Source organism: Nyctibius grandis, chromosome 3 (genome assembly GCF_013368605.1).
Source record: "Nyctibius grandis isolate bNycGra1 chromosome 3, bNycGra1.pri, whole genome shotgun sequence".
In the NCBI taxonomy this organism is placed as follows: Eukaryota; Metazoa; Chordata; class Aves; order Nyctibiiformes; family Nyctibiidae; genus Nyctibius; species Nyctibius grandis.
The window spans coordinates 42,944,729-42,968,328 of record NC_090660.1 but is presented as its reverse complement, the minus strand read 5'-3'; the positions used below and the strand labels follow the sequence as shown (position 1 = coordinate 42,968,328).

Sequence of the window (23,600 nt, the reverse complement as noted above, 5' to 3'; positions counted from 1 at the left end):
TGTGGGACTGAGTTCTTGCAGGAAGTGATACTGATGAATGTGGTGAAGAACACTAGAATATTTCTATCCCTGATGAGGTACTTCACATGCTGTCCTCCTGCCTCATTTCTTGTTTCTAAGATTAAGCATATATGAGAAGAAAGCTCATCCTGTCTGGAGTTCTGAGTAGACTACACTATTGTTTGTGAGATTTTTGTTGTTTCCTAATTTTTTTTAGGCAAGGAAGATTAGTGGATGAAATGGTTCCTTGGGTTTAAAATTCATCACTTAGAAGGAAAAGTATGACTTTTTTCAAGCTCTTGAACAGAGATTTAGGCCACTGCTGATTGGTCTTTGCTTCACCTTTGCCAGCTTTCTAGCTTATAATTTTGAGTAGGAGAATGAAAAAGTAAAATGTTTGTCCAAATGAGCAAATGCTCATAGTGAAAACATCACCATGTCTGATCTTAGGAATAATATAATGAATGTCTTTATCATAGTGGCTAGGGATCAGAGAAGTACAAGACAGTCCTTTCTGCTATGCAGAAATGCAGGAAAAGGGTATATAGCTTGACAGTATGAATGGAAGATGATTTTTAGATGCATTAAAAGAAAGGCATTAATACATTGCCAAAAATAAAGGAAGATTCTTAATGCCTCTGTTTTTAAGCTACCATTGTTACCCTGTATAAACTCTTCTGCTCTCTACATTGCTTAAGGAGATGAATTCCATTTTCTTCTGACACTTAATTATAGATTAAATACCACCATCAAAGATCTGGCTTTTCATGTTCTCAACAGATTGTGAAGGCGGGGGAAATCTGAGATTAGAATAATGAAGTGAATAGCTGAAAGAAAGCGCTTTTATGGTTAAGGAAAAGGGTTAGCTTCAGTGAAGTCAGTGCCTTGCATTTTCACCCTATTCCTTCCTGAAGCTGCGTGTTTGACTCTCTTAGCTGTGCTCACACTGGTGCCTGTCTGATGCCATGGTGAGCTTATTCAGGGAACTAGCCTAGAAGAAAACTAATCACTAGTTTGCTGACTTAGATTTCTGTCATATTAGCTTCCAAACTAGCTCACTGAGCATTGGTGAAGGTATTAAAGATGGGGCAAGAATATCTGCTTGAGCGGGAGAGGAAAGAAGGTACAGTGCTGTAGCAGCAATAACTTAGATCAGCTTAAAGTTGTCATGGAGCTACAAATACAAGTAATGTCTGTAAATCTTATGGGTCAAATAGGGATATTAAATGCAAACTCAAGTAAATCTGTTGCAATGGAAGTAGGAGCTATTTTTACCTGAGTTCACAAAAACCAACTAATCTTCTGTCCTTTAAAAGAGTGAAAGACAACAGTGCTGTTCTGTTCATTTCTTCTGTAAGAAGTGGTAGCACCATGTTTTTGAAAAGAAAAATGTTTCTGTGAAACAGACTTTATTCTAAAATTCAATTAAAAATAATTTTTCCTTTCCATTGACTAGGACTCAATTACAGGAGAAACGGTGGAGCTTTTAGAGCCTTATTTGGATATGGAGGATTATGATCTTGAGACTGCTAAAAAAGTGTGTGGAAATGTAGCAGGTCTTTGCTCATGGACACAAGCAATGGCTTACTTCTATGGTATTAATAAAGAAGTTCTTCCTCTTAAGGTATTTCATATTACTCATTTTATTTTTCTGAGGGGTGACTATAGTTAAATGGAAAAAAAATTACATTATTTTAGCTAAAAAAGATCATGAATTACAAGAGATTCTTGTTTCTTCACACCCAGTTGTGAAGTCAAGCACACAGAGGTTAAATATGTCCTGGCCATTTTTTCCCCTTACACAGCTACCCGGTGGTACAGTTGTTACCTGTGTGAACAGTCGGTTTTCAATGTTAAGCCTTAGTACACAGGTTCTTTATGGAGCCTGGCTATCTGCAAGTGGGAGATACCGATACTGTCTCTGCTCTCGGACTTGTGCCAGGCACTATGGTTTCAAGAAAACTTCTCCTCAGTCCTACTGGCCTGGGAAGGTGCATACTCCTTGTGGTCTTGGTACAATCTGGGAGAAGAGAGACCGTTCTTGGCACAGAAGTATTCTTTAATGAATTTAGCTGGAATTCAGCTCTCTAAGAAAACTTTAGAGTGTCAAACTGCTACATGTGAGTGTATATATAATAAAGTAAGTAGTAACCTGGCATAGAATTCTGTTGTAACATTGAACTATAGTAGAAAGGGATCAGCTACCATTGTCTGCTTTCCTACAGGTAACTTTATTTTCTTGGAAATGTTTCATTTATGAACATATTGGGAAAAAAAAGGACTTTGAATATTTATATAGTGATTTATAATCATTGCCTCTACAGGGGATTTTATGGCTCTTTTCTGAAGAAATACATTCAATTGGTTATGCTTCCACTATACTTATGTTCAGTGTCCTATTGTATAAGCCACTGTATCAATGGTATATTCAAAACTCTTGGCATATTCTTTTAGTATATCTAGACAGATCTGATTCAAATTCATCAAAAGCATGATATTTTTTATTCAAGTTTATAGAGAATATATATTTCTGTGTTTATATATTTCAGAGTTTATATTTCTGTGATATGTAAGTAGCAATTCCGTTTTCAAGTAACGGGATGTTCATTAATGAAAACAGAATTTGAAATGTGGCTATTGAGAGCTATAAAAGAGAGCAAGACCTAGAGGAAATAGTGGCTTTATATGCAGATGCAACTCTGAAAGCTGCAAAAGTGCTCTTGCAGGTTTTATTTGAATATATATGACTTAAGACTATGTATAAATTTAACTTTGTATTCAAGTATTTACAGTCTTGTCACACTGTAGATGACAAAAAACTGAGCATGCATTTCTTGGCAAAGTGGTGCCTATTGTCAGGTGTAGCAACAGTCACAAATATTTTAAAACTGAATATGACAGAGGGGGGAAGTGTTTTAAGTATGCAGGAGATATTGCAGGAAGCACTGAAGTGATGCTAAGAAAATAATTGAAAATAAATGTACAATTAAGCTGTGTACAGTACTAGCACAGGCTAAATCATCCAGTGCTAAGAGCAGTTTTACTGAATGAATTAATCAATCTGCTTTATCCTAATTGCTGTTCTAGGAGATAAACTCCCTTCAACACCTGCAAAATCCATCCAATATATTTTTAAATTGTATCTTAACTGAAACTCAGTGCCTCATTTATCTTAAATGTGACAACTTGTGAAAACTAATTAATAGTGACTTATACTTCAGTAAATATAGTGTGCAAAAATTAACTCATTCCTAGAAATGGACACCTACATTCTTTAGATATGTGGCCTGCAGCCTAAGGGTCATTAGTTAGAATCAAACACAGAAAGTATAACCAAATGTTGCCTGCAAATACAATGCTGTGTTGTTGCATATCATACAGTGGTCACCATGTGTGTGCTACTTTCCTACAAACCTTCAGCACGACCCTGAGCTGTTCCTCTCTAGCTTGTTACCTAGTAAACAAGCCTGCTGGATTAAACGGATAATTCTGAAACACCATCTGCTATTTATCCATTAGTTGAAGAATATAGCAGCAGAATGAAGAAGCCCTGGCTTTTGCTGTGATTCTGATAGCCTCCAATTAAAATACTGTGTATAGGGGTATAATGTCCCTTAGAGATGTCTCCAGTGATTTTAATTAAGTTCTCCTTAGGCTGTTAAAATGATCAAGGGAAATATGTCTACAGATTATAAATTCTGTTTGATATTGAGGATCCTCCTTGTCAAACTCAGTTTTAAATGAGACTTTATTGCCTTTTCTGCTTTCACTTGTTTCCATGCTGAACTAAAAACCACAGCAGGCCATAAGGGGAAATCTTGCACCTGAGGAAGAGGTAACTGTCAAGGAGTGTCAAAATTTGATGGTCATCCATTTAAATAAGTGTGTCCTTGTCAAGGTGATGCCCACTGGGCAGGAAAACAGGCATTCAAGTCTGAATTCAAGGCCCACAATAACTGTGGAAGGAAAGCATATACTCTGGGGAGTGAAGGGGAGGATTAGATCACCTAACAAAACAGATTGAAGTCTGGATGTGTAACTGAATGGAAAAAATGTAGAATCTTTCAGTAGCTAGTAGAGGCTGTGAAAAGCAGATAAGAGGCATGATATCTGTGCCTTTCAAAGGTTGTTTTAATCCCAAAGAATGGCCAGTGATAGCAAAGAAATTGAGGCCAAGATTTTATTAATGTCACTCTGCATGGATCTGTTTGCATGTGTACATATGTATATATGTATACATATGTATATATAGAAACATAGAATCATAGAATGGTTTAGGTTGGAAGGGACCTTAAAGATCATCTAGTTCCAACCCCCCTGCCACAGGCAGGGACACCCTTCCTCTAGACCAGGTTGTTCAAAGCCTCATCCAACCTGGCCTTAAACACGGCCAGGGATGGGGCAGCCACAACCTCTCTGAGCAACCCGTTCCAGTGTCTCACCACCCTCACAGTAAAGAATTTCTTCCTAATATCTAATCTAAATCTACCCTCTTTCAGTTTAAAACCATTCCCCCTCGTATATATGTATAATATTTTTAGACTGGTGAAGTGAAAAACATTGTTTTTGGAATGTCTGTAAAACCTGTGTATGTGTTTGCCTCTCTTACAATGTTTCCCTAAATAATGATAAATCCAAGTTTATCATTTGGATGTTTTTTGGATATTTTCATGATATTGAGGCTCTAAGAAAGTTGATACAAAGCCAACGGAGTGTCTATGTGAAAAATCTGCAGTCATCTGGGACAGGAGCAGCTTGAGATTGCATTTCCATGAAGAGCTGTCAGTCAGATGCCATGTGCCCAGGACAGGAGTGAAGCAAAAGGCAAAGGTGGTCACCCAGCACATCCACAGAGGCTCATGAGCAGAGTGACAGTGTCCAAATGCAAGAAGCCTTTGGGCCTGGTCCAGCAGTAGTGAGTGCTCAATGGACTATAAGACCAGTGGACTTGGAAAGCTAAAATTCCTGAAAGAAGACAGATACTAGGAAAGCTCCAAATCTTCCTTACCTGTGGTGAACTGTAAAGTTTCAGCTGCTTTTTTTCTTATGGGTTCTCCTACTCCTAGTAACATTTCATGAATTTACTGAACAGCTGCTCTTCAGAGTGAACTGGTTGGTTTGGGCATTCCATTCGAGAGTGGAGATAGCATTAAATGGTGTGTGTTTTTTTATTGGAGAAGGCATTTTTATTTAAATGCCTTCTTAGATCAGGGCCAGATAAACGTGGTGCTTTGCAATATTGAGTTTGCAATGAATCAACAAGAAACTTATGGCTATGTCAATACTGATAAACAGTACTAGGGAATTTTTCTAGACATTGGAAAGTGATCGTCTACACTGCTAAATTGGTAGAATGATCCCTAGTGTGAATTTGGTCTTGGCTAAGTAGCATTTTCTCAGCAATCTCTGGGCAACTTTCAGGAACTAGCTTGGTCCAAGGGCCATTTCCACGAGGCTGTTTGCATGCAGCTGTACTGTTTTAGAGGCTGGGAGAGCTTAATGTGAGCTGTTTTACGCTAGTTAAACTCAGTGCCAGAGAAAGGTCCTTGGCATGTTTAATTTAACAGTATAGCTGTGGACTGTAATTATGTGTTTATTTGTCCTGGGTTTATGTGGAATGGAAAAAGGTTAAAAGGGGTAGGATCATCTCACCACCTGCTATGAAGCCCTCTCTGAGGGCATCTCGGAAGAAGGCAAAATAGCTGCTTAACGATTTAGTCTGTGGCCCTTGTTGGCACAGGTGCTGTCTCCATACTTGCCCCATGCAGACAGATGCAGAGAGAGGCAGAGGCACATTCTGAAGCAGATGTTGAGAGGATTGTCTGTGTGGTTCCCCACAATGCCAACGGCAAGAAAAGGCTGACGCTGCTGCTCTCACGCAAGCCTAAGCATGTTCTAGCATAGCCCCCCTCTCCTGGAGCGCAGATAAGAGTGTGGATCTCATGTCTCAAATCCTCATGATTCATTCACATAAAATCCATTTATTCAGGCTTTCACACTGCATCCAACTGGAACAAATTGTGAATCCTTGCTTTGCTGCGTGACTCAGAAGGATGAAATGAAGGGTGTGAAGTTTGTTCACATAGCAATGCCACTAAAATTAGAAAGGCCACAGTGGTTCTTTGTGGTTGGGAGACACATTTCCTTCCTGCCTGTAATTGGGTGGAAATCTTTGTATGAAGCTGCTTGTGAGTGTAACAGCCTTCTTGTGCAGAAGATTCTCCTTGGCAGTAGAACTTGCCTCCTGCTCTCATGGCAAAGCTCTGCACGTGAAGCTGCCACCCAACCTGGCAGTGATGTCAATACAAAAGCAGTGTTTGTACCATGTAGTTTTGAAAAATCGAGTTGGAAAGAAACACAGGGAGAGACCAAATAGTAATGATTTCAAAGGGTAATGTGGAACAAGTAGTCTTTCTGCCTTTGGGAATCACGTAGGTTAGGCATCCTGGTATGTTAGCAGTCATTCTTGTGCAACCAACCATTATTCATCACATATGATTAAACAGTCTACAAATCAAACTAATACCAAAATGTATTACTACTTTGTTATGATTACCCTAAAACTGCCCAAAAATGTTGGTTAAATTGTCTGTAAAATAATTTCTTATTATAAATCATCTTCTAGAAATCCTGTAAAGTCCCATGTAAATAATTTTGGTTTTTTTTTTTTTTTCATGTTAGAGTACAATATATGTTTTCTTTGTACTTGTCTGAAATATTTTTTCGTTGTCCCTACATCTTCAAAGCTGACAGCCTTTTAAGAGCTTTTAAGAACTGGGAAGTCTGTTTTATCAGTCTTTTGCACCTCTCTGGGTAGTTTGTTGCTGCACAGAGGTCTGTTTTTCATATTTACAGGGCATCATTGCTCATATGTATTGGGAATTCACATAGCCATTCTTTTCCATTGAGGTTCACATCCTGCTGTGATAAATGTCAAGGTGAAATATGAATCCGTACAACCAGGTGTAAGTTCTCTGTTGTTCCAGCTGTTCTGCCTAGGCTGTTCTTCTCAGCTCTCCAAGGATCTTGTCCCCTGTGTAACCTCACTATTTGTCAGCCGGAAGTGAAACAATATGTCATAACTTTGTTTTACTCCCATTTTTAGCTCTCACAGAGTTTAAGGAAAAGAGGATGCTCTGCACTGGGGAAGCAGGGGTGGGGGTGAGGTAGGAGAGAGAGGGCTGGTGCAGGGATCTTTCTGGATCTCACTAAGAAAGGCCCAACAACAGATGGCTTAATAAGGTAACTGCTTTAATAAGACAAAATAATAAAGGAGTTTATAATAGCTTGTATGACCCAAAGAGAGAGTTTTCTCTCCATGGGCAGGATCTGCTCTGCGCAGCATGCCATGGGACAATCTATCCAGGCTCTGTCTGATGCTGCATGAATGTGGGGTGCCCAGCATCTGAAGGGATATAAGATTTACTCACAATCTATGTTCCTCTTCTTATTATGGATCTTTTTAAAGCAGTTATTTTATTAAGCCATTTGTTGTTGGGCTTTTCTTATTAAGATCCAGAAAGAGACCTGCACTGTCTCTCTCTCTTATCTCACCCTCCCCACCTCTCCACCAGTGCGGGACACAGTAACACTACATTACCTACTCAAAACTCCTTTACTGTTTAAAGTTTTCCTAATAGTCCAAGATTCACTAAAAATGACAGCAGTCATTCTGAAATCTGCTTAGCTGGGTCTTAACAAGACTCACTGATTTAACAGTGTTTCTCTCTAGGAGATGCTGTTTAATGTGCTCTTTGATAAGCAACAGAGTAAAAATATTTCAGCATTCTTCCATGACAGAAATTTTATGAGCAGCCATTTCACTGGCTTATCCCCATTATAAAATATTTGTTTATCTCTAGGATCTGTCAACAGACACAGTAGCTACAGTAAACAATTTTTTTTGCTGACAGTGCCATTTTCTAGATGTGTAACTCGTAAAGCAGTACTACTTTGTTGCTTAGAATCACAGAATCATAGAATCGTTTTGGTTGGGAAGGACCTTTAAGATCAAGTCCAACCGTTAACATAGCACTGCCAAGTCCACCACTAAACCATATTCCTAAGCACCATATCTACATGTCTTTTAAATACCTCCAGGGGTGGTGACTCCACCACTTCCCTGGGCAGCCTGTTCCAATGGTTGATAACATTTTTTGTGAAGAAATATTTCCTGATACCAATCTAAACCTCCCCTGGTGCAACTTGAGGCTGTTTCCTCTCATCCTATCGCTTGTTACCTGGGAGAAGAGACCAAGACCTGCCTCCCTACAACCTCCTTTCAGGTAGTTATAGAGAGCGATTCGGTCTCCCCTCAGCCTCCTTTTCTCTAGACTAAACAACCCCAGTTCACTCACCCGCTCCTCATAAGACTTGTTCTCCAGACCCTTCACCAGCTTTGTTGCCCTTGTTTGGACTCGCTGCAGCACCTCAATATCTTTCTTGCAGTGAGGGGCCCAAAACTGAACACAGTATTCAAGGTGCGGCCTCACCACTGCCGGGTACAAGGGGATGACCACTTCCCTTTTCCTGCTGGCCACACTGTTTCTGATAGAAGCCAGGGTGCTGTTGGCCTTCTTGGCTACCTCGGCACACTGCTGGCTCATATTCAGCTGGCTATCGATGAAGACCTCCAGGCAGCTTTCCAGCCACTCTTCCCCGAGCCTGTAGCATTGCGTGGGGTTGTTGTGGCCAAGTGCAGGACCCAACACTTGGCCTTGTTGAACCTCATACCTTTGGCCTCTGCCCATCCTGTCGAGATCCCTCTGCAGAGCCTTCCTACCCTCAAGCAGATCAACACTCCCGCCCAACTTGGTGTCATCTGGGAACTTACTGAGGGTGCACTTGATCCACTGGTCCAGATCATTGATAAAGATATTAAAGAGAACTGGCACCAATACCGAGCCACGGGGAACACCACTTATGACCGACCACCAACTGGATTAAACACCATTCACCAAAACTCTTTGGGCCCAGCCATACAGCCAGTTTTTTACCCAGCAAAGCGTATGCCCATCCAAGCCATGAGCAGTCAGTTTCTCCAGCAGAATGCTATGGGAAACAGAGTTAAAGGCTTTACTGAAGTCCAGGTAAACAACATCCACAGCCTTTCCCTCATCCAGTAAGTCGGTCACCTTGTCATAGAAGCAGATCAGGTTAGTCAAGCAGGACCTGCCTTTCATAAACCCATGCTGACTAGGCACGATCGCCTGGTTGTCCTGTATGTGCTGTGTGATGGCACTCAAGATGATCTGCTCCATAACCTTGCCCAGCACCGAGGTCAGCTGACAGGCCTGTAGTTCCCTGGATCCTCCTTCCGGCCCTTCTTGTAGATGGGTGTCACATTAGCTAACTTCCCGTCAACTGGGACCTCCCTTGTTAGCCCGGACTGATAATAAATGATGGAAAGTGGCTTGGTGAGCACTTCCACCAGATCCCTCTGTACCCTTGAGTGGATCCCACTTGTGTGTGTCTAAGTGGCATAGCAGGTCACTAACCATTTCCCTTTGGATTATGGGGGCTTCATTCTGCTCCCCATCCCTGTTTTCCAGCTCCAGGGGCTGGGTACCTGGAGAACAACTGGTCTCACTAATAAAGACTGAGGCAAAGAAGGCATTAAGCACCTCGGCCTTTTCCTCAGACTTTGTCACCATGTTTCCCCCCGCATCCAGTAAAGGATGTAGATTCTCCTTGGCCCTCCTTTTGTTGCTAATGTATTTATAGAAACATTTTTTATTGTCTTTTATAGCAGTAGCCAGATTAAGTTCTAGTTGGGCCTTGGCCCTTCTAATTTTTTCCCTGCATAGCCTCATGACACCTTTGTAGTCCTCCTGAGTCACCTGTCCCTTCTTCCAAAGCTCATAAACTCTCCTTTTTTTTCCTGAGTTCCAGACAAAGCTCTCTGTTCAGACAGGCTGATCTTATCCCCTGCCGGCTCATCTTTCGGCACATGGGGACGGCCTGCCCCTGCACCTTTAAGATTTCTTTCTTGAAGAGTGTCCAGCCTTCCTGGACACATTTGCCCTTCAGGACTGCCTCCCAAGGGACTCTCCCAGGCTCCTAAACAGGCCAAAATCTGCTCTCTCCCATGTTAGTACATATATGCTTCTCTAATTCCCTGCTCACTGACCTGTCTTTTGAAATCCACCAGACTCCGTGCTGCATTTTTTAATCATGCCTAGATCTCAAAATATGATCTTGGCTCCTGTCTTTTTTTTTTTTTTTTTTGGCTTTTCCTATGTAAAGCAAGAAGAATTTGCAGATTTTAGCATATTTGATAAGAATTAAATCTTTATTGTTAGTCAAGTTCTAATGTAAAAACCCAACCCATGGTTATACTGTTTACTAGGAGTCATCCCAGAGATTCCTTGTACTGTTTCTCTTCTGATTTGATGTCATGTAATGTGAGTGTCAAGTTTCATATTTTTAATAAAACAGTTTTTACAGATTCTTGATTTCCGTCTTCATAACTCTTATAGCAGGAAAAAATAAAAATAATATACATGGTATTTAAACAGGTTGTTTAAACATGCAGAGTAAATGGAAGCAACCTTTATCTGTAAGTGTGAATTTCATAAGAACTCTCAGTCACTAATCCTTTGCAAACATATATTTGGAAACACATTCTGAATTCACAGAATACTTTTTTTTTTCCCGTGTTAGGAGTACACAAGTTAAGAGGCCACATTTAAATGACAGGCAACTGATCATTCAAATTTATATAGAGATGTGAGAAAAGCCTCTAGAGTTCTAGTTTCCAGAGGAGCAAAAAATGTGCTTGTTATATTTTTATTGTTGAAGTAATTGATGGGAAAAGAGAAGAGTAGTTTCTGTTATCTTTGTTATTATTTTATAATCCAGGACGACGATCTTAATTTTCATTTGCACTGAGAATATATTACAGAAAACATTGTATGGGTTGCCTCATAAATCTAGTATACAGCTATTTCAAGTGTATTGTGATTTCAAAACATCGTGTGATCAACAGGTCATTCTGAAAATATTAAAACATTTTAAGATTGCATTGAATAATGTTATGCTTGTGTTCCAGTTTTAGGTTGAAAAGTAAAAAAGGAAAAAAACTGCTGTCATCTTAAACATGTATTATTTTAAAAAGTACCCAATAGAGTACTATATGCGCCATTAAATGTATGTCATTTGCTCTTGACAAATAATAGGTATTAACAACTCTTTACTTTTAAATGTTTGTAGGCAAATTTAGCCTTGCAAGAGGGAAGACTTGAAGCTGCCCAAACGGAACTGGATAATGCACAAATTCAGCTGGATGAGAAGCAAATGGAACTGGATCAAGTACAAGCCATGTATGATACTGCTATGAAAGAGAAGCAGGCCTTGCTTGATGATGCTGAAGCATGCAGAAGGAAGATGAACAATGCCACAGCTCTGATTGAAGGATTAGGTGGAGAAAAGGTACTAGCACATATGAGTAGGTTTCCAGCACAAGCTCAGTTTTGAGAATACTCCATAATGATCATTAGTAGTGCTCAAGAAATTCAAGGCATGGTGACATCTCGATGTCATATGGCACTTTATTTTAATTATACGTATGGTTTTTGCTTGAATGTAATGTATCTAACAAAGTAAAACAATTTCTTTTGTTAACATAATTCTTCTGTATGAAGATTTATGTCACATCGTATGGCTCGTATTGGGATAAAGTTCAGATTTAAAGCCAAGGAGCCAAATTCCTTTTAGATTTAGTAAGAAGAGGAATTAGGCTTAACCTAAATAATTACCCTAAAGTATTTATAAGAAGGATTACTCTTTTTTTTCCTCACCAAGTATACAAGAATAGGAATTTGAAGCTTGACTAATTTCCTGAATTATATTTGAAGTTCAGATTTCTACTGGAGCCTTTTACAGAATTATGGGTAATCATTATCCTCTGTACTGAGCTTGAAAATTGCCTTTCCTATGCAGTTTTTTCTGGCTTCAGCCTGAAGGTTTTCAGAGGAAGCATGATACTCTTTTTCTCATCTGATTATTTACTTTGATAATTCCTTGGTTGATTTCACACAGAGTCAAAATTTATGAAAGCTTTGACTTCAACCCTTGCATCCTGTGGGGCCAGGACTTCAGCATTTGTTTGCATAGCTGTACTTCAAAATACATCAGTCAAAAATGTTAGATGCTCTATCATATTTTTCACAGAATTTCTAAATTTAAGAGCAACACCAAAATAGGGAGTTACAGTGCCTTATTGTGGCTTTTCTGAAGCCTTGTGCTATGAGGTCTTGTAAAAGCTATTATTCCATTCTACTTTTGAAAATTCAGTCAAAAAAAATTAAAAGACTATGTATGGCACTTGGAGCCTTGGGCAAAACTGGCACTGGGTTAAATGTGTATTTTCTAAATTTAAAACATGTAGGTCCTGACCAAGATTGCATGCAGAGTGATTGGAAGGGAACAGAAATCTGGAGAGAAAGGAATAAGTAAAACTCAAAAATAATGTTCAGAAAATCACAGAATCATGGAATAATTGAGATTGGAAGGGACCTCTGTAGATCATCTAACCCAAACCCCCTCGTTCAAAGCAGGGTCAAATAGAACAGGTTGCTCAGGACATTGACCAGTTGGGTTTTGAATATCTCCAATGATGGAGACTCCACAACCTGTCTTGGCAACCTATTCCAGTCCTTGACCACTCTCACTGCAAAAATGTTTTTTTTGTGTGTGTTTAACTGGAATTTCTTGTATATCACTTTGTGCTCATTGCCCCTTGTTCTTTCACTGGGTACTACTGAAGAGTCCAGCACCATCATCTTTACACTCTCCTATCAGGTATTTCTACACATTGATAAAATTCCCCCTGAGCTGTCTGTTCTCAAGGCTAAACAATCTCAATTCTCTCAGTCAAGGCTGCCCCTGGCCTTTACATCCCTGACCAGTTATTTCTTGTTTGCAAGTCTGAGGTTCAGCAAACTGCCTTCCCTCATTAGATCCTCAGTTACCTGTGCTAAGAATTTTTTGTCAGTGCACTCCTTCAAACCTCCTGGATTGCTTGTGTCTTGCTATGTTGTCCCTCCAGAAGATATCAGAGTGGTTTAAGTCCCCCATGTAGACCAGGGCCTGTGAATGCAAGGTTTCTTCCCATTGTCTGAAAAAGACCTCATCTACTTCTTCCTGATCACGTTGTCTGTAACAGACACACACATCACCCATGTTGGTCAGCCCTCTAATCCTAACCAATAAGCTCTCAGTTGGCCCGTTGTCCATCCCAGAGTCTCAGATGCAAAGCTCCATGCATTCCAGCTGCTCTCTCACATGAAAGAAAATGCCCCTCCTCACCTTCCCAGCCTGTCCTTCCTAACAAGCCTGTGTACACTTGTTGCAGCACTCCGGTTGTGGAGGCCTTCCCACCATGTCCCCGTGATCCCTATGAGATCATGACTCTGCAACTGCATGCAGACCTCTAATTCCTCGTTTGTTCTCCATGCTGTGCACATTAGTGTACAAGCACTTGAGAGAGGTGGCCAGCTGTGCTGATTTCCCAGAAACAGTATGAAAGCTATTCCCATCGTTCTGTCTGGTGGGCTCGTCTTTGTTTATGTGGATATGCCCACATGGCCCACGTGGTCCTTCACTGATTACAAGGTCCCTACTGTTTATATCACCCCACATACTCTGTTTCCTGACCCAGTCCTCCACTTCCTCGCGTCACTGTTGATCATCCTCTCCCTCCCACTTTGTTCCTCCTTTGAAGCACTTCTTACCAGTTTGGCCAGCTTGTAGGCAAAGATGCTTTTTCTCCACTTGGTCAAGTGATTGCCATCTCTTCCAAGCAAACTTCTACTTCTGAAAATAATTATTTAAAGGCAAATATAATCCTGGTTCAAAGAAAATTATTTACCAGAAAGAGATAAATTCTTAAGTTAGATCTTCATGTTAGTTTTGTGCCTGCTTAATCTAACTTCTTTACAATATTTTACATACAGCTTCGTTGGACAGCAAGCAGCAAAAACTTTCAAAATCAAATTATTAATTTAGTGGGGAATGTTCTTCTGGCCACTGGATTTCTCTCTTACTCTGGACCTTTCAATCAGGAGTACAGGAATTTGCTGCTCCAATTGTGGAAGAGAGAGATGGACAACAGCAAGATTCCATACAGTAATGTAAGTGTTCATGCTCTGTCCTGACCTTACTCTTTGCCTTGCAGAGAAATAATGTTCAGAGCATTCCGTTCCAGAAAAGTACATAATTGGAAGATTATTTACAGGCTGTCACATTGCATCAAATTTTTACAAAAATCTGAAAAACAAAAAATCTGAAGAGTTGACAACTGAGCTTCTAAAAAAATGTGTTTTAAGATGCTCTTTATACTGTCATGCATTGCAAGATTGGCATATAGGCCATTGCTCTGGCAAATCTGAGGGGGAGATGCTGTCTAGGGTCAGCTGCCCTGAGAGGAAATTGCATAATATGGGAAACGAAAATAAAAGTTGCCAGCTTAGAATAGGTTTACCTGATCATAAGGGGGTTCCATCAGGTAGTCACAGTTTTCCCCCCTAGTTGGTGTTTTTATTTTGCAAATGCCATGTTGTATCCATAATTTCAGTCATAAAGTCAAGCAAATCAGCCACATCAAGCATTTACTGAAAGTGGAAAATAAGTATATTGAAGTAAACACCAGTTGTAACTGTCTCCCTCAACATTTTAAGGTGTCCCCTTACAAGGAATAACTTTTGAATATGTGGTTGAGGATACCACCCCACAACTGGTATTGCTGTGCCCCTATAGTTTTCCAGGCAGCCTTTGAAGCAGTGGCTCCCAAGGAAGGCTCGCAGGATGGCACAGAGATGGGGAGATTGATCTGTGGCTTCTGGGTTGGGTGGGAGTTATGCCCAACCAACTTCCAGGGACACAGCAAGGTTTACCCTATTTCCACTCTGAACTGTGAATCTAGAATATAAAGGGTGAATTTGAATGAAAGCTTTTTCATATATTTTGTATTTATTTCTGACATACTACATCATAAATTCTTTAACCTACTGTTCTTAATATATTAAATTTTGAACACAAAAAAACTAGCCTAGGAATAGAAATTTCCATTATTCTCATTTAGGATTACTTAAGTACAACATTTTAATAATATAGATTTGCTAGAAAATAGATGTAAAATGAAACTAAATAGTTTTTCCTTTTTAAAGCTTCACACTTTTATTCTTAGTGTAGCTTGATTAACTCTTGATTGACACAAAAATACTCTTAAACCCAATTATAGAAAAGACTATTGCACATTTTGAAACAGGAAATATCACCTCTGCACCTCCTTGCATCTTCTTTTCAGGTTCTTGGGGAATTTGACACTTAAAACCTATACTAGGGAGACCTCTTTGCCATGAGAGGTTTGTCATGCTGTTCATCTCGTAGAAGTTCCTTGTGAATCTTCTTTTTTTTTTGGCATTAGGTGATGCATAATGCTTCTCCTAACAGTGATTAACCTTGACCTGACAGAGTGAACCTCACAGCCCAGCCCAATTTATGCTATGACTTACAAAGATGAATGATTCTGACTTGCCCAGCAAAGCTCTTTGAAAGCTCCTGATGATAAGTAATATGTCAGGCCAAAACAGATTTATTAATAAAGCACCAGAAGCAGTGCAGTCTCAGGCAAGATTCTCTACCAGTGTGGTATGGGAGTTATCCTACATGCATGCATCCCAGGGAGGCTCTTTTTCAAATTCAGTGTACAGAATGTTCTTAAAAGCTACTTATCTTGGGGAATATCTGTCAAGATTCTTAACATTTAAGGATAAGAACTTGGATGTATAATGTCCTTAGAAAACAAGACAGGAAGAACGAAAATTCTGCCTCTGTGAAGATGTTCTGATCACATTACTACTCAGCTGCATCCTTCAAAATTTGAGGAATACTTTTTGATCATTTCTGTGTTGTCATTGTTTTTTTTTTTGTATGGAAAGGTTAGACACAGACTGCCATAATTAATGAGTTTCAAACCATAATTACCATTTGGTTTTGTGTTGTGGAGGTTTTTTTTATATGGACTGGTTAGACACAGAATGCCATAATTAATGAGTTTCAAACCTTAATTACCATTCTGTTTAGATAGTTGCCATTAAAGACAGGATTATGATTTCAATGATAGTGTGTGGAAGAGAGTTCTAATTATTTCCAGTGAATTAAGTACTCACAAAAGGCAGCATATGGGCTTCTCTTGATACTTCACACCACAGGAAAGAAAGCAGCTTTGCAGTTCAAGAAAAAGCCTAGACATCTGCCTTACTTTGTCACAGACTGACTGGCTGTGGGTGTATGAGTCATTTAGGCATAACAATTTAAAGAGAGCTGTTTAAAATTAGCTATCTATCTGTGTAGTTAGGTACTTAAGTTAGCTAAGTTTCAGAGTTGCATAGAGACTGATACTTCCTGCTGAAGTAAAAAAAAATTCAAAGCTGTTTAGATCCTACTCATCTGCTTAAGGAGCTAAATATGGATTTAGGTTCCAATTGCTGAAAATTTTGGCTATTAAATGCTTTACTGTCCTTTTCACAAATGCAAATCGGATTCTTAAAGCTTCTCTGTCTTCTGAGAGTGGTTTGTGTTGCTTCATTCAGATTCTTCAATAATCAGAGTAGTAAAAAAATCAAAGGGGTAAGAAAGCTTTTGAGTCTTGCAACCACTGGTATCACTAACTCTTATGACTGTATCACAAGTCTCAGTATTTGAAATTTTGCTTTAGGCTTCAGATGCTGAATTGTGTGATTTTGCTTTCTTTTTAAACATGTTTGTAGACAAAGCTTACAAATAGGAATTCTTGAATGAAAAATGTAAGGAGCAATTTTATTCTTTTTAAACTCACATCATTGTTAAGCTACTTTTCTAATTTGGAGAATTTGGTTTGTGATTTTAAGCATTGTTTTCTTCACATACATATTCTTGAGAGGCCAGTCACTGTTCATAGCGAATAAAATAAAGCAGATGATTAGTCAATGTGTGCAAATCAAACTTTAGGAGAATATATGAGCTAGGAAGAGCAACAAAAACTTTCCATGATAGTTCATGGTTATTGATCCATAGTGCATCTCCTCTTTCTTCTCTGAGTCTCCCACAAGCCATCCTGTATTCATATACATACTTGGAGGGGCACTTTACAACTTTACAGCAGGAGGAAGCTCTTGTGACCAAGATGACCCTTCCTCTTGAGCTAGCAAGAAAAGAGTTTGCCAATACCAAAATGAGCTTGTCATTAGATATTGAACTGGCTTCGGAGTTTCTCCAACACTCTTTGATGGACATCAAAGCCTCAACAGAATTCACTTTCATTATTGTCCAACTTCAATGATTTAGGCACTGAACTTTAAAGAAATGAAACAATAAACAATTAACTACCAAATACATTCTATCATGCATTAGATCAGAGTAAGAAGAAAAACCTTCCATCAAACATTTTAGTATAACTCCTCTAACTGGTACTAATTTTGTAATTACATATTTTCTATTAGGAACTGAACCTTACTGGTATGCTTGTTGACAATGCTACAGTGGGTGAATGGAACCTCCAGGGTCTTCCGAACGATGACCTTTCAATTCAGAATGGCATCATTGTCACAAAAGCATCTAGATATCCTTTGCTGATTGATCCACAAGGTCAAGGAAATATCTGGATTAAAAATAAGGAAAAGAATAATGGACTCCAGGTAAAGAGTTCATTTAATATTTTTTATGTGTTTGTGATTTCACATCATAGTTAGCAATGCAAACTATTTTTTCTGTCATCATACTTTGGCTGTGTAATTTAAATCTGATGTTTATTGTACAGTTAGGCAGAAATGAAAACAAGACTGATACAAAATCTGTGACCTATCTGTATCAGGGTGAATAGCTTGTACTGCTTTGTCATCTCCCAGAAAGACAGTTTCAAGAGCAAATTGGAATTATATGTTATGCCATATGTATTTTTATGATGACTCTTTTAATTACTTGTCATAGAGAAAGAGAAACATAGAGGGAAGTAACTGACTTGCAAAATTAAGACCAGACAGGATCAGGCAATTGGTGCTGCATGGCAATAACATTTTAGGGTAAGCATTTTAAGAGGGAAATAGGGAAAAGAAAAAGGGAGGAATTGAAAAAAGAATGGTGGCCTGAGGTAGAATGGAAATCTAGTGATCTTTGAGGCATATCAAACACAAAGACCAAATTTACACCGCACCTTGATGATTAAATGCATGTGATAAAAATATTTATTGCTTAATTTATGCACACTTCTCACTTTCTGTCTAGCAATGCATCCTGTTTGGGCTCTGGGTTTTCTATTTAATTCAAAACTTTCTATTTTTTCCCTTCTATTCAGACTACCCTCCACGCTTTGTTACAGCAATAAGGATAAGATGGGTTATGATAAAGATCTAAACACATGATATATTTTCAGGCCAGATTAAGCATGATACTAAAGAGTTGGTTGTTAATAAATCAAGTCTATCCTACAACTGTAGATTACCACGTGAATACCATGGTATAATATCTTCACTCAAAATGAGAGTGATGGATAAAAAATATAAACTGAGAATGAAGGTAAGGATGGTGGCATCCAGAGAACTGATGACATCATGGTGATGTCACTAGCAAAATCCTTGACCTTCTGGAGCTTGACCTGGATCTATATTTCCTAGCACTGTTAAGAAAGGCCCAACATTCAATCCCACACCAAATTCAGTTTCTGGTAAGTTGAACGTGCTCAAAAAATGGTGTAGAAACACAGCTAGAAACAGGAAATATTGACTGAGAAGAGACAGAAAAATAATGTACGACATTCAAAGATCTTGGAAAAATGAATGCCTTTATTGAAAATATGATTAAAAGCTCTCCTAAAACATGAGAGTTGTATTCACAGAAGAATTTAGATATTTCATGACTGTGTGAAATCTACTGTCTTGCAGTAGATAACATGACTTTCTCTAAATTACATCAGACCTTGCTTTGGCCCCCAAAAATTGGATCAAGAAAAGCTAGTGTGAATAACCAACAGGAGACAATAGAGAGAAGGATGTATCTCATATTCCCTCTTTGAGACTTTCATCTCCTACTCAGGCTTTCAGAGAGCTGCCAAGCTGAGCTCAGGAGTGGCAACATTGAATCTCGTTCAGTTACAGATCTACACTGACTCTTTCTGCCGTGCTGTAGCCTTTTCCCCAATAATTTTAAAGTGTCCTCCAAGCTGCAGCTTCAGTTCCCTCCCTTAATTGGCACTGAGTCTGTATTGCCTGCCCTCCAGGTGGCTGCTCTTGCCATGTGCCGGCGTGAAGCCTGTGGAAGTGGACTGAGAACACAGAGGTTCCATTCCCTGGTCCAGTAATTGCGTTAAGGGTCTTATATCACATACTCACCAAAGCCGGGACTGGGAGATGTAGATTAAAATACTGTTTCCTCTTTCCCCACTATTCGTGCACTCTAAGTGATGATGACATTTGACTGATGAGCCAGAGAAAAATGTCTACTAGTCTTTTCTTGTGGTCAGTATGTGTGAATATCCAGCCTATGAAATTTGTGACTCCTGATGAGGCTTAACTACTGAGCTGCTGAGTACTCTCAAAACTTACACGGCTTTGAATACACTGAGATGCAGCCTCTAAATGCAGAGAAAACTTTCCTGGTGGGAATTCAGTCAGTTATGACCTTTTAGACATTCTGGCTCAGTTGTCAGCTGTGTTAGAAGAATCTGAGTTCTCCCCCTGTAAAGTCCAGGAACTGAGTTATGTCAAGACTCTCAATACCCAAGTGTTTAGATTATGCCTTTACATCTGGGTTATTGTAATTTGCTATGGTCTTGTTAGGGTTATATTGTTGGTCGCTAAGACACTAAGTTCATCCCTCAGTTTCACGTGGATTAAAAATGTAGGCAACATGCTGTTTTCATGGATACACATATGCTTACATTATAACAAAGCTAAAAGTGCAGAGTGGTGGAACATAGTATTAATTTTAAAATAATATACTGTTTTAAGACTGTGTAATGTGTCTCTAGGTATTTTAATTATACCTTTTTCAAAGAGCACTGCCTGCAAGACAAGGATTTATTTTAAAAACATGTCTATCCTACGTTTTTTTCTGGTAAAAAAACCACCCCAAACCCATGTCTTAACAGGTGCCTGGAAAGGCTGTTCAATTATAATCTCAAAGGCTTATGTTAAGTTTATTAAATTTAAATAAATGAAAAGAGATCTATGTAATTTTTAGAGGTTTTAAGACTTTATATTGTGAAATGGGAACTGAATTGGAAGTTCAACATCTGATGTGAGAGGCTTCCTATGTAACACTGGTTCCCCGTCTGAACCCTATAAATATTTCCCTACTTCACATTAGTGTTCTGAGCATAAATCCATTAATATTTAAAAGGTATTAAGATACTACAGTCATTACATAGATATGTAGATAAGTAAATAAATAGATAACAATAAAGAAGTGTGATCTAGTCTGTTAAGCTTAAAGCAAAACTTCCATTCATTTCAGCAGAGGCGAGTTTTGGTCTCTAAAATGTAATAATTTGTGTAGATATCCCAGGATGAGTATGATTTTTGAAAGTTGCAATAGATTTTGTACTGTTTTCTGTGTGTTTGCAAATGCATGCTATATTGTGAACCAATCTTCCTAGGTTACATCTATGAACCACAAGTTCTTCAGAAGTCATATAGAAGACTGCTTGTCCCTTGGCCGACCTTTGTTAATTGAAGATGTTGGAGAGGAACTTGATCCCGCTCTAGATAACATATTGGAAAAAAATTTCATAAAATCTGGTTCAGCACTCAAAGTAAGATGAATTGTAAACATGAAATGAAAAAACAATAGGACAGAGGCTGGGTATCTGGTAGTCTGGATACTGCCGAGATTCACACCTTTGCAACACTTAGAAAGATGAGTAGTGAACTCATGTGGTTGGATTTTTTTACCCCTTAAGCAGAAAGTTTAAAAAGTGTAAATGAAATTTTAAAAAAAGAGTTAATCTATTTTTCACTGGGTAAAAAAACTGTTTTTCTGAATTCAGCTTTTGAAAATTAAGTAATATGTTTTATTTTCAGGTGAAAGTAGGTGACAAGGAGGTAGATCTGATGAAGGGGTTTACCCTTTATATGACAACAAAATTGGCTAATCCTGTCTATACTCCAGAAATTAGTGCAAGGACAACTGTGATTGATTTTACTGTTACTATGAAAGGGCTGGAAGATCAGCTGCTTGGCCGTGTCATCCTCACAGAAAAACAGGTATCTAGTAGCTTGCAATATTTGTATAGAGGGAAGGCTTGCTCAATATCTGCACCATGAGTAAATATATTCAATATCTTAGTTGAAATCAAATGCAAGAACAAAAATGTGAATGAAAGTTTAGGGGTTTGTGCATTTGCTGAAAGACAATGTCGAGCTGGTTTTTAATTGAATGGAGGGACCTCAACATTTATTTTAAGATCTGGCCTTGGAAAGAGAAGAAAGAAAATTATTCATTAAAAATACATCACAGGCATATACATGACATACATACATCATCTTTATTCCTTCATATATAGCAAAAGCTCCTTGTTCAGTCAGAAACCTCTTTTATTTCTGAATTCCTTTTTAAACTTAATTTCAATTACATGAAAAAATGCTTATGAACTCGAACTACTTTTGTGAGCCAGGCTCTAGTGTGCAAGGAGATATGAGATTTTTAAGGAGCCCTGAACACTGACTTAACTCTGCTCTTACTAAAATTTCCATTGATTATGTGGAAGCAAATATAAGGAAGAAAATCCTCTCTCTGGTGTTTTTCAGGAGTTTTATTTAATATTTTCAAATCTGAAACAGCATCCACAATAATTTAATTCCTAGATCGTTCCTATTTCTTTTTGTGTTATCTAATTTAACAGCCTGGTTATCCAAAACCTAGGAGTCAATTCATCACAGGCACTGGGGACAAAGGTGTTTTTTTTACCGTGGCAGTCATACCAATAAATACATGAATGTTATGGTCCAGTTACACTAAAATGAAATATTTTCTTCCTTTCTCGTTAAAGTGAAAGCACAGTGGTTGTATTGCACATCAAATTGAATGACTTATTTATTTCAAATGGAAAATTTCATAATTGTGTTTTTGTTGGAAAAGTAACAAAAATTAAGGTTTGGAATAGCAGAGTTGCTGCTTTCAGTAACTCAGATAGGCTTGCTCATGTGAGAGACGTTCCTCACCTAAGGGAATTAATTTCTCCTTCTTCAACTTCCCAAAGCATGTTCTAACCAGTGTGCATTAGTGGTGCTATCACTTTCTCCAGCCAACACCTTTCCACTTTGCTCAAACGAGCATTTGCTGAAGTAATGACTGGAATCAAAGTGCCCTTCCTTCAGTCTGACAGTCACAAGCAGAAGCTAGAAAGTTATTGTTATGCCCAAACTTCCTGTGAATTGTTTCATGAAAAATGAAAAGCTACAACAGCAGGTACTGAGGAATCCTGTCCAATCCTAAGCAGTATGGGATAAATGTTAGGGATGCAAAACTTTTAATCTTTACTCCAGTAGATGTATGTTTATGTAAGCAAAATTGAACAGCATCAGCAGGAGTGGCTGGGTCTATCCTGACTGAGTAACTTACCTCTGATGGGAGACAGAGGTTTAAATAAAGATGGAAGTGAAATTGGTTTCTCATGCACTATGTATAAAACTCATCTCCCCATGCATAGATAACCTCGCTCTGTGTTTTTTTTTCCTGGACAAAACAGTTAGAGAATTCATATTGAATATATGTAGCAACACCTAGACTCCATTTTGGGGCAAAAATATAGTCACTGAAAAATATTCATCCCGTGCTGTGTATCAGCTGAAGAGAGCTGCAAGGGTATCTGATTAGTATCAGCACTACTTGCTGCACAGGGACATGGTTGAAGGTGATCAACATTGATTAAACTTCTTCCCTTTAGCAGATACGAAGAAATCATAGTTGTTCTGTCTCAATAAGAGATAAATGTCCTGGTGTAGATAACCAGAGCTAATGGAGCTCTGATAAATTTAGTTCAAAGAAAAGACAGAGCATGAACAGAGAATCTGAAGAACAAGTTTTCCATTACAAACAAGAAGGCAAGTTTATGATCACTGAGCTAAAGTAATAGATTAAAGGAAGCAAGACATTCTTAAAGATTGCTATAGTGATCAATGACATACATGATCAAAGAAATGTTTATTCTTCTCAGCTTTAAAGGTTGCTCCTGTAACTATATGAAAAAAAATTATCAGCATCTTTGTGTACTTTGATAATGAATTTGCTGCCACTGTTTGTGTTTACAACAGCTATTTTTTATGTTATGAATGTGGTCATGAAATCCTCTTGCGAACAAAAGCCTGGCATCTGGTATATTTGCTAATTTTCTGAAGGATACTCTTTACAGGCTTGCAAATAGAATGGGTGAGGTGCCTGTTCTTAAACTAAGTATGTCCTTAAGTAGAATTTAAGCATGTACTTAAATGCATGTTAGAGTGTTCTGTAGAACTACTCCTTTTGTGTAATTCTAATCTTTTATACGTTAATGGTAAAGAAAGAGGAGAAAATGCAGAAAATTTGAAGCTGAATGACTGATGCTTAAGTCATTCTCCTCTTTTGGG

The 23,600-nt window shown here is 38.5% G+C and overlaps 1 protein-coding gene across 1 annotated transcript in view; it reads left to right on the top strand.

The window, feature by feature from the left end:
* LOC137661472 (dynein axonemal heavy chain 5-like) overlaps positions 1 to 23,600 on the top strand; it is a 186,717-nt gene that overhangs the window by 111,836 nt on the left and 51,281 nt on the right. Inside the window, exons 59-64 of the mRNA XM_068397024.1 lie at positions 1,457 to 1,624; positions 11,212 to 11,430; positions 13,956 to 14,132; positions 17,484 to 17,678; positions 20,633 to 20,788; positions 21,057 to 21,239. Of these exons, the coding sequence (XP_068253125.1) occupies positions 1,457 to 1,624; positions 11,212 to 11,430; positions 13,956 to 14,132; positions 17,484 to 17,678; positions 20,633 to 20,788; positions 21,057 to 21,239 (1,098 nt within the window). The remainder of the gene's footprint in view (positions 1 to 1,456; positions 1,625 to 11,211; positions 11,431 to 13,955; positions 14,133 to 17,483; positions 17,679 to 20,632; positions 20,789 to 21,056; positions 21,240 to 23,600) is intronic.